General features: G+C 43.8%; 1 protein-coding gene across 3 annotated transcripts in view; it reads left to right on the top strand.

The window, feature by feature from the left end:
* Positions 1 to 2,776: 2,776 nt before the first annotated feature.
* The window catches only part of LOC149313753 (rap guanine nucleotide exchange factor 4), a 196,436-nt gene continuing 181,030 nt past the window's right edge, over positions 2,777 to 18,182 (top strand). For all 3 annotated transcript variants that reach the window (XM_089519740.1, XM_089519741.1, XM_089519739.1), the window contains exon 1: positions 2,777 to 3,125. In XM_089519740.1, coding sequence (XP_089375866.1) covers positions 3,061 to 3,125 — 65 coding nt within the window. In that variant the 5' untranslated portion in view covers positions 2,777 to 3,060. The remainder of the gene's footprint in view (positions 3,126 to 18,182) is intronic.

Below are 18,182 nucleotides of genomic sequence, written 5' to 3'. Positions count from 1 at the left end.
ACCTCCTTTCATACCACACCATACAGAATCCATCCTAATGCTTTTTGTGCTAATGTTACTCATGAATCGGAATTCCCGTATATCACTGAATACAATGGCAATAGTTGTGTCATAAACAATTAGCAAAATTAAAAGCATACCTTTAAATTACCATATCAGACGCACAGCCTAAATGTATTTATATGTACATTTCATGTGGTTGAAATGAACATTTTGTATGATGTGAAGTTTTGAATTTTTTCAAAAAAGAATCAAGAATAAAAATGCTTACATTTAATAATTAAAATTTATTTTTTTATAAAACCAGGGGTCTCTCCTTTTTCCTCTCCTCCCACTGAACCTCTTCCCACTCACCCCAACTCTTCAGTATTTTAAATGTCACTGCCTGTTTCAGCCCAAAGGCAGATGTTTGGGGAGCAATGGGGTTACCTCCCTTTAGGGTTTCACCTGCTGAGGTCTGCACCCCCTCTAGTGACACCCCTGCTGGAAGATAGGTCCTGTCCCATGTTCCTACCAACTAACTAATTTTGATGGGAGGGTAGAACGAAGGGCCTCAGATTAAAATAAATCTTGGCCTGATTCTCAAAAGAGGAGCTGATCTTTCAGGTATCTTGGCTCTGTGCCTTTTAGGTTTAGGATGTCATCTTTGTTAAAAAGGGACCTGGAGAGAGGCAGATTGCCTCATGTGGAAAATTTAGGATGGCATGAAAGGGCAACAAATGGTTATTCCTTGTGTCATTAAATGCTGGAGAGGAGGAAAGGCACTTTTGAGAATTTTCTGCCTGGTGTGTGAGAGTGTGGCATAGTGGTTTGACTGTTGAACTATATGACTCTGGAGACCAGGGTTAGATTCCCAGCTCAGCCATGAAACCCACTGGGTGACCTTGGGGAAGTCGCACACTCTCAGCCTCAGGGGAAGCCAAGGGTAAACCTCCTCTGAACAGGGTGACCAGGTGTCCAGGAGGACAAGGCACTGCAAAATGTAGGGCACTCAAGGGAAATGTAAGCCATTACAAAATAAAAGCTAAACACACTCATATCACTGTAAATCCATGCTTCATATTCATGCTCAAAATGGTGGAGGACATTTTGAAATCCCTCCTGGACAGAAGATTGAAATGTAGGGCGTGCCCTGAAAAAGAAGGATGTCTGGCCACTGTGCCTCTGAACAAATTTTGCCAAGAAAACCCTATAGGGTTGCCATAAGCTTGAAACGACTTGAAGGCCCACAACAATAGAAGTGCTGAGGTAACTTGGGCAGCTCCTTTGGGCACCACAGCTCCTTGAGGGTGGCTGGTGGAAGCCCCATTTCCTATTCCAAGCCAGGCAGTGATGAATTAAATATCTTGGGCCGGCCCTGACAGGTGGTGGCCTTGTCCTCTAGCTGCGTACCTCTTCTTAGAGTAAAACTGAGGAGAGAAGAAGAAGAGAAAAGAGGCTGCGTAATCGGCCAAATGTGGTCTTTCCCTCTCCCTTTCTCCTCCTCTCTGGGGGCAACACAGCTTCTCCATTACAGGGTGACCAGATATCCTCCTTTTCAGGCTGAGCCCTCCATTGCAGCCTCTCATCCCAAAACGTCCTCCACTTTGAGCATGGCTCAGAAGCATGCATTGACATTTCTAGAGAGTTTATCATACTGGGGCTAATTTAGGCATTAAAGAGAGATTAAAGCGCATTTAAAGCATCCTGCAAATAAAGTGAAAATGGCACGTAATTGTGCAAATGATTATCACACACAATTGCGCAGATAAAGCGATGTTGGAAATGCATTGTTGCTGAAATCCTGAAAGTAAAAAAGATGTATGTTCATGCTTCTTTGTGACCACTTTAATGGCAGGTTTTGTGCGATGTTGTGTGAAATCATTTCACGTAATTACATGATTTTTCTGGGAAATTCATGGGATAAACTCCTGATCTCCTTCGTGTGATAAACTCCTAGGAGTGTTTTGAGCTTTGTGTTTGGTCATGTCCTCCTTTTTTCTTGAATGTCCTCCATTTTGAGCATGGCTCAGAAACAGGAACTGACATTTCTGGGAGTGTTTTGAGCTTTGTCTTTGGTCATGTTCTCCTTTTTCTAGAATGTCCTCCATTCTGAGCATGACCAAGAAGTATGAACTGACATTTCTAGGAGTGTTTTGAACCCTGTATTTGGTCATGTCCCCCCTTTTTCTAGAATGTCCTCCATTCCGAGCATGACCAAGAAGTATGAATTGACATTTCTAGGAGTGTTTTGAGCTTTATCTTTGGGGATGTCCTCCCTTTTTATTGAATGTCCTCCATTTCCAGCAGGGCTCAGAAGCATGAATTGACATTTCTCTAGAAATGTTCTGAGCTCTGAATTTGGTCCTGTCCTCCCTTTTCCTTGCAGGTCCTCCATTTTGCCATGCCTCTGTCCTTTTTTGCAGTGAAGAGGACATACACTGGTCAGCCTGAGAGTCCATGCTGCTGCTGATGATGATGATAAGAATGATGATGGTGGTGATAATGATGATGACAAAAATGATGATGATGGTGGTGGCGATAATTATGATGATGATGATGATAAAAATGATGATGATGATGGTGGTGATAATAATGATGATGATGGTGGTGGTGATAAGGCGCACCCCCCCCCCAAAGTCCCCCATATTCCTTGTCAATCTGCTGACTTCAGCAGGTTATATTTAGCCCACTGTGTCCAAGGGAGACTGCGGTGCTCCAAGCAAGGGAGCCCCCCCCCTCCAGCAGTGCAGGAGACCCTGGGCCCAGGAGGAGCAAGAGAGGAGGAAGGCTGGAAGCCAGGGTGACAGAGGAGACGGATGAGCCCGGCATTTGCACAGCAGGGAAGGAGCAGCCGCCTCTGCAGCCCTAGCCTGCCTGCAAGGACCGATTTCCTTTCAGTGGAAAGCAGGGAGGGAAGCTCTGCAGGGGAAAGGAGAGGCAGGCAGGCGCGGAAGGGAAGGGAAGGAGGGGAGATCAAAGCAGCCACCCACCACAGCAGCAGCAGCAGCAGCAGCCAGGGTGGTGGTGGTGGAGGTGGTGGTGGTTGCAAGAGCCTCCTCCTGGGTGATCTGGGCAAACATGGTGGCTGCTCACACCTCCCACGCTTCCTCCTCCAACGAGTGGATCGCATGCCTGGATAAAAGGTACCGCCACCTGCCTGGGATGGGGCTGGACTGGGAGGGCTGCTGCAGAGAGAGACCTGCATCCTTCCTTTTAGTTTCCTCACCCACCCACCCCTCTCCACTTCCCAAGTCCATCTGTCAAACAATTCCTTATATAATTGCCTTTAGGAGTGCAGTCGATACACTGGAAGGTTGGGGTACAAATCGGGGTGCAGAAGGGGTGTGTGTGTGAATGATTTTATATATATATGTGTGTGTGTGTGAATGATTTTATCTATATATATATGTGTGTGTGTGTGTGTGTGTATATATATATATATATAATATTATAACACACACACACACACACACACACACACACACACACACACAGATATCTATTATCTACCTGTCTATCTAATTTATGCTGCACCTGCCAGAGGAAAAAGGAAATTGAGAAGATGGTTTATATATCTAGATCTATCTATCTATTTATCTATCTATCTCCAGGGATGCATATCCAAAGGCTATCCAACGGAGAGGCGTTTTGCTGCACCCCATCATCCGCCTCCTAGCCGCCCCATGGGCCATACATTCCCATCAGGGGTCTCCTGCCTGTGCAATGCTGGAGGAAAAAGGAAGCTGAGAGTGGATGGTTTGCCAGGAGCTGCTAGTTCTTCTCATTTCCTCCCTCCCCCCTCTGCTTGTGTTTTAGGCTGCATCCACACTGCAGGGAATGATCCGGTTTGACAGCACTTTAACTGCCAGGACTCCATGCTATGGATTTCTGGGGATTGTGGTTTTGTGAGATCTTTAGCTTTCTCTTTCAGAGAGCTCTGGTGCCATAACAAACTGCAGTTCCCAGGTTTCTATAGCCTTGGTCCCTGGCAGTTAAAGTGGTGTCAACATGGATTATTTCTGCAGTATGGATGCAAGTTTAGAGCAGGTAGGTGCTGCTAGGCCTTAGGGCCCTGCTGAGGGAGGGGGGAGCAAGATTACTAAGGGATCAATAATTGTTGCAAATGCACAAGAGGCTGCAGGGATGGGTTGTAAGTGATAGATCTATATTTGGATGCCACCTATGAGAGGGAGTTGCTGCCTGGAAGGTGCAAAGGTGAAAAGGAACTCCTGGGAATTGTGGGAGATGATCCAGTGTTTCCTTGGTGTCAAAGGCTGGAAAGGCCATGTTATATTACATGAAATGATGATGCTCACATTTCCACAGTGGGCCCATCAAAGACATTTTTTGCTATCTGAGGTGGATAAGCAAATTACTGCCCCCAAACAAGGTGCATAGCATTCAGTGACCCTCAGTTATTTTTATGACTGAGGCAGTTAATACTTTACTGACCTGTCAGTAAGTGTAGGATGACAAAATATTAAGGATTAACCATTTGCTGCCTTTTCATTACACCAAAAATTTGTAGCCTGAGGTGGCTGCCTCCCTTCATGTAATAGTAGGACAGGTCCTGGGGCAGTGAAGGGGTGGGAGTTTAAGAAGGTGCCCATGTGGCCTATGATTGTCTCTAATAGTCTGACTCGGCCGCAGTTCCAGGGTGCCTTGGGATTCAGAAAAGAAACTTCTTTGGAGGTCCTAAATGCAAAAATTGGGGTAGTATTTACTCACCCATTGATGTGAGTTGATTTCTTAAAAAGAGACGGTTGCACTGTCTTTCAGTCCCATCTCTCTGGCTTTTGACTCCATAATATGCCCCTAAATCATTTTACTGGAGCAAGTGTAGTGTACTCTATGCATAGCCTTGCAGTATTTTATAGCATTACTGGCACAAATAGGGAGGCCATTTTGCATCCCACTTTTTTGGAGGCAGCTGCATGTAGTGATCTGATGGTGTATAGCTGATTAACTACTGTAAGTATGGCCATGCCATTGCAACTCACAGGCTCTGTGCATGTGGCTTGTACAGTTCAAAGTGGATGACCCCTTCCACTTTAAGGGCAAGATTCAGTTTCAGAAAGGTTATTGGGGAGTCCATTCCAGTCAGGGAGGGAGGAGGTAAAGGTAAAAGGGAAGGAGGCACCAAATACCACTATATTTGAATTTAAAACTCTTATTGCCAGTAGCTAAGTCCCTGCAACTGATGTAAATAGCTACCATATAATGGCTTTATGGGGAAGAGATTGTGGCCATCTTAGGCGGTCTGGAATAGGCCAAAAAGACAGAGGCTCTCCACACTTGCTGTAGTTAAACCAGTAGATGAGGTATAGCGAAGAGTCACACTGTTGCTAAGGGGAACTGTCTCCATTCATTTGGAGATTTTAAGCCCATAGGGTCCCTTGTTCCTGTGATTGGGGTGCATGGCTTCTAGTCCTGAGTAGATATTAATGGTGATGGTTCTAAACCAGAGGTGAGGCAAGTAAGTGCCTCTCACAGACTATATGCATCCCCATCAGGCCACATGTGGCTCCTAAATCTACCTCATGACAGCATCACCTATGTTGGAAATAGAATGAGCCTGATTGCTTTTGCCCACCCTTGCCTGACTTGGTACCCTATAGATCACAACTCTAACAGTGCCCACCCACAGGGCTGGTAGGAAATGTAGTCAACACATCTGGAGGATGCCAGACTGGGAAAGGTTGCTGTAGTCTCTTCCCTACTCTAAAATCTCTGTAGTAATTTCGTCATGATCATCATGTGCAGTAATTTCAATTGTTCCCAGATGCTGACAAGCTGGGTAATACACTGTTAGATCAGATTGTAGGTTTAGCAGTAAACAATAGACTGTTAGTCATTCTTGTTCATTAATACTGATTAAAGGGTGGAAAGAGAATAATAAAGCAAGCTTTTTCTTAAGAACATTGGAATGTCTCTCAGGTTGCAGGCAGAGAGAGGGACAAGTATGATTTCATTCTGTGACCAGCAGTCATTTTTGATCACATGCTAGGCATATTGCAATTATCTTTTGTCACACTCAACTAATCCTATTCATGGTGAAATTATTTCAGTTGATACCAGTGCAGAGATGATATGGTTGCTATACACTGGTCACAGATTGAATGAGGGCAAACAGGCGGAAGCTTTATCCAAACAAGACAGAGATACTCCTGGTCAGTGAAATGACTCCCATCAAGGAATAGGTATTCAACCTGTTTGGACAGGTTTACATTTCATTCAAAGACTTTATTTTGCATGTGCTCCTAGATGTCAGTGTTTCAGCAGTGGCAGGAAGAACATTTGCATAGTTTGTGTGTCAGTTGCTCCTATTTCTGGAGATGTCTGGTCTGTTGTAGTGATGCATCTTGATTGGACTACTGTAGTGTTATGAGTACAAGGAACACCATGTACAAGGAACGCCCAACTGGTCAAGAAGTACTTGTTATGACATGGAAAGCCCTATGTGACATGGTATCAGGCTATTTGAAAGACTCTATTTCCTATATTTCAGAGAAAGGAACGGGCAAAACCACCTCTGCCTAAGAAATCTCTATGAATTTCATGGGGTTGCCATAAATTGACAGGTGACTTGAAGGCACATGCATAAATTCCCACTTAAGACCATGCCCAGACATGTTGAGAGGCTGGCCTTGTCTTGTAGTCTTGCCATCCTCTGAAAGGGCCTTCTCCGTAGTTGTTCTCAGGCTATTGAATCTCTGCTGAACAGCTCAGGTGGCTTCTCTCTGAACTTTATTGCACACCTCCCCCCCCCCCCCCCCCGTTATGGGAACTGGAAGGGGACTCTCAGGCCATGCACGACCTGCAAAAAATGGATTTTATCACACAGCGAATTGTCCTCAAAAGGGCCTTGTTTCATCCCCCAGCGCAAAGCCGTCCCCATTCAGTACTGAGGGGCGCCATTTTCCTTGGTTGGAAGATTCCGACCAGAATATTTAACGCCCCTCAGCACTGAACGGGGACGGCTTGGCGCCAGGGGACAGAACAGGGCCCTTTTGAGGACAGTTTGTTGTGAGATAAAATCCGTTTTTTGCAAGTCGTGCACGGCCCTGAGAGTCCCCTTCCAGTTCCCATAAGAGGGGAAAAAAGGTGTGCGATAAAGTTGTTCGTTATCCTTCTGCTGGCAGAGAAAGGCCGTTTTATTGAAGCAGGCCATTTAAACTAGGATATTGTTTGACCAATGTATTGTAAAATCTGTTATCATTGTGGTGGTGCTTGAAAGTTGATATTGTTGTTATTGTTGCTGTTAACTGCCTTCAAGTCAATCCTGACTCATGGTAACCCTGTGGATGAGATAGCTCCAAGAACCCCTGACTTCCATTGCTCTGTAACTTAGGTCCTGTATATTCAGGCTTGTGACCTCCCTGATTGAGTCTGTCCACCTGGCATGCAGTCTTCCTCTCTTTCTACTACCTTCTTCCTTTCCTAGCACTATTATTTTGTCTAATGAGTCATACCTTTCATGATGTGGTCAAAGTAGGACAGCCTCAATTTGATCTTATTGGCTTCTAGGGAGAGTTTAGGCATGATCTGTTCAAGAACCCATTTGTTTGTCTTTTTGGCTGTCCATGGTATTCTCAGAACTCTTCTTCAGCAAAACATCTCAAATGAGATTATTCTCTTTTATCCACTTTCTCCACTGTTCAACTCTCACATCTGTACATGGTGATGGGGAATACAATGGATTGGACGATTCTGACTTTAGTGCTCAGTTGCATATCTTTACTCTTTAGAATCTTGTATAGTTCTTTTATCACTACCTTTCTCATTCCTAGTCCTCTTCTTGTTTCTTGACTGTAGTCTTCTTTCTGATCAATTTTTGAATACAAGGTACAGGGAATCTTTAACTGTTTCAATTTCTTCACTGTCTGAGTTGAATTAATGTTGATCCTCTTATTTTGGTTTTCTTTATAACCAGCAGCATGCCTGCTTTTGCACTTTTGTCTTTGACCTTCCTTATTAATTTTTTTCAAAGTCTACAGTATTCCACTAGTAGTATGGTGTAATCAGCATATTTTACATTGTTGATATTCCTTCCTCCTATCTTCACTCCTCCTTCTTCTAAGTCTAACCCTACTCTTCGTATGGTATTTTCCGCATACAAGTTGAACAAGTAGGGTAGTACAATGCAGTCTTGCCAAACTCTCTTGCCAATTGGGAGCCATTCTGTTTCTCCATTTTCTGTTATAAAAGGAGCCTTTTGCCCTAAGTATGGATTTCTCATCAGAATTATCAGATGTAGTGGCACTCTCATGTCTTTATCTGTCAGATTGATTCCCTGTAATTGACCACTGTAGCATGTTTTGAATTTTTACTGTTCCTGGATTGTGATTATATTTTAAGTATTGTATTTTACAGTATTGCATTTTATGATTGCATTTATCATTTTATCAGGTTGTAAACCCGCCTCGATCCGAAGGGAAAGGTGGGGCAATATAAATAAAACTTTTATTTATTTATTATTATTATTATTGTTTAAGAGCAATTCATAGATTTTCACGATCTATGCAGTCAAAGGCTTTGCTATAGTGTATAAAACACATATCAATTTTCTTCTGGAATTCCTTGGTGCACTCTGTGAACCATCATATTGCAATGTGGTCCCTAGAACCTCTTATCTTCCTGAACCCCGTTTGCACCTCTGGAGTCTATATCACAGAATTTTCAACATAATTTATCTCTCTCTCTATATGGTTGGAGTCTATATCGCATAATTTACAGCATAATTTTTCTTGCATGGGAAATTAATGCTACAGTCCCATAATTGCTGCAGCTGTTCTGTGTATTGCATCTAACGTCTTTTTATTTCTTCTTGATCTTGTAGTACAGTGGCCCCTTGTTATCCACTGTAGGTGGTTCCAGGACCCACCATGGATACCAAAATCCATGGATGCTGAAGTCCCATTAAATATAATGGTGCAGTAAAATGGTATTAACAGGTTGTAATGCCAAGCTGATGGTAATGACCAGATAGATAACCTAGAGATTTCTGTTCTGTGCATGATGTATACATTAATTCATGTGTTTCCTTTGTAGTAGACAGAACCTGCAGTGCCTTTGCTAAGTGTTGTACTTGGCTGCAGGAGCAGATCGCACAATAAACAAATGTCATGTTACTGTCCTGGTGTGTCAAGATTGTTATGATCGTTGATGAGCTTTTGCTGAATTATTTAAAAGCAGAAGGCTGTTTTGAGGACAGTCAGCTGAGTTACTGTATACATCTCTGCTTTTCCTTTACAGTTTCATCTTTACTGTATGCCTTTTGATTTTTACCAGTGGTTGGAAGCAACTAATATGTGTAATACAAAAATTATAATTAGTTACAAGTATAAGTGCATTGCATTAGAGTTGTAACATTATAAATTACAGGGTGATGCTAATGGTTAAAGCTACTTCTACAGTTTTGAGTGTATGGTCTCTCTAAATGGAGGAGGAGGAAGATGAGGAATATCACATGGTTCATGTAATGGCTCATGCTGTGCCTCATGCTCTGTTGTGCATATGGAGGTGATGAGAAAGTAAGTGGGAGCAGAATATGTTTTGTACCAAAGATCAGCAGCTTGTAGCATTCAGATGGTTTTAAAAATTGACTATTTTAGTCACTTTCAAGAAACCCGCTAAGGAAGGAATGCTAGATTATAAGAATTGTTTTGGCTGGTCCTATCAGATGTATTACTCCCAACTGTGGATTTTGGGACATACTAAATAACTATTGGAGTTGCTGCTGCTTGGTACTGTAACTGTAACCAATTACCTTTAAACTCTCCAAACTCTGATTTGTCTATTCCATTAAGTATGTCTAAAGGCATCAGATCCCTTCTGATTTTAGATGCTAAGCAGAGTCAGCCCTGGTTAATAATAATAATAATAATAATAATAATAGGATTTATTTATATGCCGCCCAATCACTGGGAATCCGGGCGGCTTACAACAGAGGGGAGAATAGACAGTTCCCTGCTCTCAGGCTTACAATCTAAAAAGACATGGCACAAAAGGAGAAGGGAAAGGTGAGGGAGGGAGGGGATCAGGTCCAGCATTCTTCTCTCCCTCTGAGGCCTGGACCAAGGCAGATGGACCGGAGGGAGGGCTCTTCTTCTTCAGGCTAGCCTCTGATGGAACTGAGCCAGCCTTCTCTCTCCCTCACAGGCCAAAGGATGACAGTTATGGAGGGAGGAGCCTCTTTCCTCAGGCTAGCCCTGATGGAGCTGGGCCAGCCTGTTCTCTCCCTCATAGGCCGAAGGATGACATTTAAGGAGGGAGGAGCCTCTTTCTTCAGGCTAGCCCTGATGAAGCTGGGCCAGCCTATGGTTAGTACTTGGATGAGAGGCTACTAGAGAATACTAGGTGCTGTAGGTTCTATTTCAGAGGAAGGAACTGGCAAAACCACATCTGAGTATTCCTTGCCTAAGAAAACCTTACTGAAGTTCAAGGGATTGACAGACATGTGTACACACACACACACACACACACACACCATTAATAATGAAACAAAATCATTGTGCTTTCAATATAGAAATGATACAGTCATTCAGGGAAATCACTTAGTAGTTTCCAATAGAATTTTGGTAAATACAGTCATCCCTTGAGTTATAGTCTTCAACACAATCCAGACTCTCGTTCTATTATTTAAAATCTTGGCATCGTGGAATATCTCCCAATTACTAGCTACAATTCAACACAGAATTTACGCCCTTTGATTTCAGTACATTTAAGTAAGGCGAATGCTGACTTGGCTTGTACCCACTGTGCATTATTTGCCAAAAAGCAAGTGTAAGAAGGATTTTACTAGCTTTTTTGTGGGTTTCTGGGGCCATCTGGCCATGTTGTAGAAGAGGTTCTTCCTGACGTTTCACCAGTTCCAGATGCCCCCACGTACAGGGAATTCCGCATATGCTCAAGCCCCATTGAAGATAATGGTGGCTGTGTACGCGGCGGCGCACACGCCATTACCCCTTCCGGACACACTGAGACTTTTTCCGGCGCAGACTTCCAGCATATGCTTGAGTCTGCATAAGGCGCACCCACATATAATGCGGGCACACTGTATTATGGATGTCATGTTCAGATACGCAGGGTGGCTCAGCCATCTGTACTTACATCTGTATATCTGCCACAGTCCTTGACAGACTTATCAGGCCATGTCATCATGGGGGCTGGAATGAAGCAGGAAGTGCACTGGGGACATTGGCTGTGCAAAAGTTTTCTGGGTCCTGACATGAAGAGAAAGTCTTAGGGTCTTAGCACTCATGACTGTGAGCATATGACTACCTCCTCAGCAGCTAAATGTGTTAGCACATGCTGACTTAAGGTTTGTAGATGGGACCAATGTGGGCTCCAACTCAATTGAACTGATGCTTTCTAAACTTCTGTTGATCCTAAGAGGAAGGATAAGTAACGACAACAATAACAGAGCCAATGTGGCTCCAAGATGAGGGGGTTTGCACCTCAGGTTTATTATGTTTTTAAAATAAATTTTAGTTCATTTAAATACAGTGGGCCCTCCAGATTTGCTGCAGTTAGGGGCACAGGATCCATGTTAAAGTTAAAAAAAAAAAAGAAAAAAAAAAGAAAGAAAGCAAAACAAAACAAAACTATTTTCTACCTGAGAGAATACCTCTCTAGGAATCTCTAGGTCCTGCACCATAACTCTGTGGATGACATCAGCCAGAAGTTGACCATAAAATCATGCTAGAGGACGAACAAATGATGTATAAGTGTTTTCTCTAGGAATCTCTAGATCCTCCAGCATGACTCCTATGGACAGCTTCCCGCAGAGTTTATGGAGTATATCACACTGAGCTTTTTGATGGTTTTGTGGCTCAGTTCCAGCTCACTTCCGAAGAGATTGCACTTCCAATGATGCAGTTTCATGTCATAAACTGACTGTTTTATCAGATGCCATTGATTTCTATGGGAGCCCCTTGCGAATTGCTTCAGCAGTGTTTCTGAAGTCACCCTTCATTTTGGTAAAAACGGGAAAAAAGTGACTTCAGAGAATTCGCTTCCAGGCTGCCTTCAATTGCACTGCGAATTGGTCTGGTGTGGAAAAGCACTCCAATGCCACCCCCCTTGGCCCCTGCGTCTAGCTCCGTCATCCTCCTCCTTCATGCCATCTCCTCCTTTCTGCCAACCAGCCGATCACATCACCCCCTGCGTCCTCCTAGACCCCGATCTGCTCCCCTCCTTCAGCCTCCCACCAATCCCATCACCCCTGCCTTCTCCTAGACCCTGATCTGCTCCCCTCCTTCAGCCTCCCACCAATCTCATCATCCTTGCCTTCTCTTAGACCCCGATCTACTCCCCTCCTTCACCCTGACACCTAATCCAACATCCTCTGACTGCTCCTGCATCCCCATCTCGCCCTCTGTGCCACCTAACACATCATCCCCTGACTGCTCCTGCATCCCCATCTCGCCCTCTGTGCCAACTAACACATCATCCCCTGACTGCTCCTGCATCCTGATCCTGGCCCCAGGGACCCCCAGCGACCTATCCCATCATCCCCTGACTGCTCCTGCATCCCGATCCTGGCCCCAGGGACCTCCAGCGAGCTATCCCATCATCCCCTGCCTTCTCCTGCATCCTGATCCTGGCCCTAGGGACCCCCGCGACCTATCCCACCATCTCCTGCCTTCTCCTAGACCCCGATGAGGGATGACAGCTAAGGAGGGGGCAGGGAAGGAGGGCAGCATCCAGAGCCCCACTGAGCATGTGCAAGGGTGCCGATTCGAATCGTTGACCCCTCAAAGTATACTCTGGTGTGGTAATACAATGTGCACTCACTCCCCTTTGCTTGAGTCCGCATCACGTGACTTACTTGGAATTGAATTGACTTCGCTTGCCCCTCACTTCGGAAGGACAACAGAAAGGCAACTAGGTGTGGGAAAACATGACGTTTTAACCTCAATCCACATTGCTAGAGAGGAGTGACTCTGGATTTGGTGTGGAAAAACATCACGCTTTGCAGTGCTAGAACAGGAGTGACTGCGGATCTGAGCTGCAACCCCCCCATGTGTGATAAGGTCCTGTGCTAGAGGGCCTAGAGATTCCTAGAGAGAACCTATCAGTTAAATCAGTGAATAATCAAATCCATAAAAGCCACAAATATAGAGGGCTGACTGTATTTTTGTTGTCTGTAATGATGATTAGATGCTAGGAATCCCCAAATGACTGTAGAAATGAGGCGAGAAGCAACCCTAGGAAACTATTTTATAGGGCTGCTAGAGGACTCCATGTTCTTCTGGACTCTACAAGGCCCAAAGAACTTCTCAAAGAAGTTCAAAGGGGGCAGGGCAAGAGGAGAAGAAAAATCTGAGTGAGTCTTGTGATGGATGGAGGGAGAGGAAATTCAGTACAGGAAGGGGGCAAAGTATGGAAGGATAAGGGAGGAAGAATGAACAGAGGAGAAGGAATTAAGGGGTTCCTAATATAGGTGTAGTTCTCTGCGAGTGTGTAATCAACAAGTAAATATACTCATGTATCATTAGTTTGTTGCTGCACAGACGCAATACATTAAGTTAGGGTTGCCATACCTCCGGACCTCGAAACCGGGAAAAATGTAGGACAAAAATTTCAAATGTAGGACACACAAACATGTGTCCTACATTTGAAATTTTTGTCCTACATTTTCCCTCGCCGCTTGGGCTCCGCCCCCGCCGCAATCACAGCGAGGCCCAGGGCCCAGGCGGGGAGGCAAAGCCTCCCTGAGTGAAGGATTTCCTCAGGGCCTGGGCCCCCGGCCTCGCCGCAATCGCGGCGGGGAGCAGAGGCCCAAGCGGCGCGGGAAAGCCTCCGCCTTAAGGAGGCTTTCAGTCGCCGCCTGGGCCCCCGGCCTCGCCGCGATCGCGGCGGGGAGCGGAGGCCCAAGCGGCGCGGGAAAGCCTCCGCCTTAAGGAGGCTTTCAGTCGCTGCCTGGGCCTCCGGCCTCGCTGCGATCGCGGCGGGGAGCAGAGGCCCAAGCGGCGACTGAAAGCCTCCCTCAGCTTGCCACATCCTGCCCGGGGGCAGGGGCAAACCGGGGCGGGACCGTGCGGACCCGCCCCAAACCGGGAAAGTCCCGCCCCCAGGCGGGATATGGCAAGCCTACATTAAGTTAAGTTAATTACTTGAATTTTAGTTGATAATCTGGTTTATGATGATTTATTTTAAAAACACTGAAATTTATTTTCTGTTCCAAAATTTCAGCCAGCAAGGTTTGCTTTTTTTTAAAAATGGTTTGTGATGTTTGTGATGTTTGATTGCAGCTTTTGAATTCAGCAAAGTTACATTGTTTGCTAAGGAGTTATTACACTTTTTATATTTTAAACATTAACAGGCCACTGAAGAAGACATAGGTCGAAACGCGTCTGGCCTTTTCTTTTATAAATAGTTTTGTTTATTATTGCCAAAACAAAAAATATAGAGGGGGCTTTTCTTCACCCTTTCTGTGGTTTTATTGGCTTTTTACCAGGGTTTAGTTTCTCTGGATTTGTATTTTGGATATTTTATTCACCCTTAGCATTTTAGATCTTCTAGTGGGGTAATTTTACCCTTTTAGATAACACATTTTTTTGCTCCAGGGTGCTGTTATTCTTTTTTAGTTTTTACCAGAACCCTTTGGCTCTTTTCTTTGATTTATTGAAAAACACTGAAATTCATTTTCTGTTCAAAAATTTCAGCCAGCAAGGTTTGCTTTTTTTAAAAAAATGGTTTGTGATGTTTGAACATAGAATTTACTAGATTCTAAAAAACTGAAGAAGCTGTTTCTAGCACAGAGTTTATTCATGCAACATATTTGTTGTTTTTTAAGTTTTACAGAATTCTGTATTTAATAAAACAGATTAATGAGGTTATACCTCTGCAGCTTTTAACTGAAATTTCTACACAAACACACACACAACTTGATTTAAGTTTATAAGAGATTATTGACATTCAGGGAGAGACATGCCACATTGTTTTTCACACATGCGTTCTTGAATACTACTGTATTTAACAAGAGCATACTGAGAATAATGACACTCCTTCCCCATTCTAAATTATTATATTGTATGAACTGGAACACTTTTCCATACTTGTTCAACTTCTGATTGTGATGTTGAATTCTTTCTTTCAGGATTTAAGCCTCCATCCTGAAATTATTTATATGTTTACTTGACACATCTCATAATGCTCCCCAGCTCTCTCTGCATGATCATACCCACAGTACTGGCTTATTGATCATGAACAGTGTGCTGGTGGATGCTGTCCAATCACTCCCACTGTTCCTTCAGGGAAAGCAGATACAAAGACAAGAAACACACAAGAAAGAAAAAGCTTTTCAATACAGGTATACTTCAGTTAGATGGAAAATGCAATCTTCTTTAAGAAACAATTTGTTACCGGAGGTAGAAATAACATGGAAAGAGTGGAGATAATTTCCTGCACCACAAGATGATGCACTGTTTTCAGCAAACATTTTTATCCAAAGCAAACAATATGCATACATGTGATGAAACAGGTATGCTGTGCATAAGTAACCAAAAACATTTAAACCTGCTATAGAACATTTGAAAACTTATTTCAAAATGTCTCCAGGGATGATTTTGTCTTTCACCAACCTCCTCTTTTCTTACAATTTCCATATTGGTGGCTAAGTGTCTAGATTTGTATTTATTTAACTTCCTGGAGGGTAGCTGAAGATGCAGGCTTATCTGCTCTCTGCTTTCCTTTCTGGTTTGCTGTTCATTTATGCTCCATAGGAGATTCTGGAATCAGCAGCTGCTTACTTTGCCAGTTGCAGGCAGGCAAACAGCTACAATAGGATCAGATGGAGTTGAATCCTGTTCTTTCTTACATCAAAATGTATAATATTTATTGCAGAAATGCAGCTATAACCTGATAGCAAAAGCTTTTGTTTCTCCAGATCTTTACTATCTTCCCATTGCTGATGCTGCCAAAAAACGTACAGGTTGACAGAGGACAAGGAAGGAAAGGAGTTTCGGGGCCTAAAATACTTTGTAAAAAGGAGTTTCTTTGTCAGAGGCTTTGTTAACTGTGGAATCATAGAATCATGGAATCATAGAGTTGGAAGAGACCACAAGGGCCATCCAGTCCAACTCCCTGCCATGCAGGAAATCTCATTCAAAGCATCCCCGACAGATGGCCATCCAGCCTCTGTTTAAAGACTTCCAAGGAAGGAGACTCCACTACACTCCGAGGGAGTGTGTTCCACTGTCGAACAGCTCTTACTGTCAGGAAGCTCCTCCTAAAGTTGAGGTGGAATCTCTTTTCCTGTAACTTGCATCCATTGCTCTGGGTCCTAGTCTCTGGAGCAGCAGAAAACAAGCTTGCTCCCTCCTCAATGTGACATCCCTTCAAGTATTTAAACAGGGCTATCATATCACCTCTTAACCTTCTCTTCTTGTACAGCCAAACCTTGTCACTGTCAGGGACGTAGCCAAGGGGGGGGGGAGGTTTTCTTGGGGTCCGCCCCCCCTTCCTTAGAAAAATGCTGCGCCGCCGCACCCAAGCCCCATTATAATGGTGGCACTTAGTCCCTTCCTAAAATTCTAGCTACATCCCTGTCACTGTCCTAACAAGCCAGAATCTAAAGCCAAGGTTTGTTTGGCAAGAACAAATTGTTTGGGTTTAAATAATAATGCTAATTCCTCACCCACCCCCTGCCCCCACACCCATTACTTTGGTGTTACTGCAGCTCCTTCCACTGGCAGGAAAAGCCTAGTGTGTGTGACAGGACACTGCAATTGAAACAAATGATTTATTCCATTGCCTTCAATTTGTTTCTGATGTATGGTAAACCTAAGACAGTCTTAACATGAGGATTTCATAGCAATATTTGTTCAGAGGATCTTTGCCTTTGCCTTTCTCTGAGGGTAAGAGAATGTGACATCTTCTTTGTGGTCTCTGTGACTCACACAACTGGGTATTCCTGCGCCTGAACAGTGCATCTTTGGAAACTTCTAGAATAGGTGGGCAAGCATTTTGGTGGTAGTGCCACCCACCCTCATCACTATCTCTAACCGTTCCCACTCATTTACCTCAATTCTTTTTTGTCTGCTGTGCAAACAGCATCTAAGGGACCTTCTAGTGATCTTGTTTCTTCAGTGGTTTGATTTGGCACATTTACAGCCTTTTCTTTCCTGAATCCTTTGTCATGAGGATTTTTAGATTATTTGGCAATGACTCCAGTCTATTATGACTTCTCTTACACAGACTCCATGGCTTTGTTAAATTCTAGCTTTCTCATTATGACTTTGGACTGTCCTCAGATTTTGTTATTGTGACAAGGGATATTGTGACTAGAGATATGAACCCTGGTTTCCTAGAATCCTAGTCTGGTCGTCTGGAGTCCTGGTCTAGTTTTCCAGAGCCCTGTACCACACTGACTCTCAAAACAAATTAAGAGAGTTTAAAATTTGTACAAGTTTGGGCAACATCTTTAGACCCCCCAAAGGCTGGCATCCAATGCCATGATTAACCTCAGTCTAAAACACTGCAGAAAAAATCCAGTTCGAAACCACATTAACTGCCCTGGCTCAGTGCTAGGGAATCCGAAGAATTGTAGTTCATTGTGGCACCACAGCTCTCTGACCGAGAAGGCTAAATGTCTCATAAAACTACAGTTCCCAGAATTCTCTAGCATTGAGCCGGGGCATTTAAAGCAGTCTCATACTGGATTATTTCTGCAGTGTGTTTTGGACCCTGGTTTCAGAAAACAGCTAGTGTTGGCACCAGTTTGGCTGCCAATAGAAAGTCATTGCACAGAAGGGGCACCACAGGAGAGAAGGGTAAGCGCTCCCAAGTCCTCACACAGAACATTGCTCCCACTGACGGGACTTAGAGGAAGATCCCAATACAAGTATTAGACACCATTTTCTCTGTCACTCCTATGATTTCTAACATAAATGTTAATGATTAACATAAGGGCAGGTTATCGTGTTTAAAAGCTATAACATAAATAGGTAATATTTTCAAGCTCATTAACAGTTAACACAATGTGTAAAGCATTTCCCACTGATTTCCATTCTCTTGCTCTTTGTGAATGTGGTGAACAATAAGCCCAAATGTTGTTTTCTGACAACATGATCCGTGACTTGTTTTTTGCAGGTTATTTTAGGTGTTCACTCCTTGTAAGACATTTGTAACTGTCTGTTATAACTAGATTTCTATAATTAATTACACAAGGATGAGGATAGTCAAATGGGGTG

The sequence above is a fragment of the Sceloporus occidentalis genome, unplaced genomic scaffold (assembly GCF_023333645.1).
Source record: "Sceloporus occidentalis isolate IW3139 unplaced genomic scaffold, rSceOcc1.0.p SCAF_4, whole genome shotgun sequence".
In the NCBI taxonomy this organism is placed as follows: Eukaryota; Metazoa; Chordata; class Lepidosauria; order Squamata; family Phrynosomatidae; genus Sceloporus; species Sceloporus occidentalis.
Note: the sequence above shows the minus strand (reverse complement) of the source record. Positions and strands in the feature narration are given on the sequence as shown.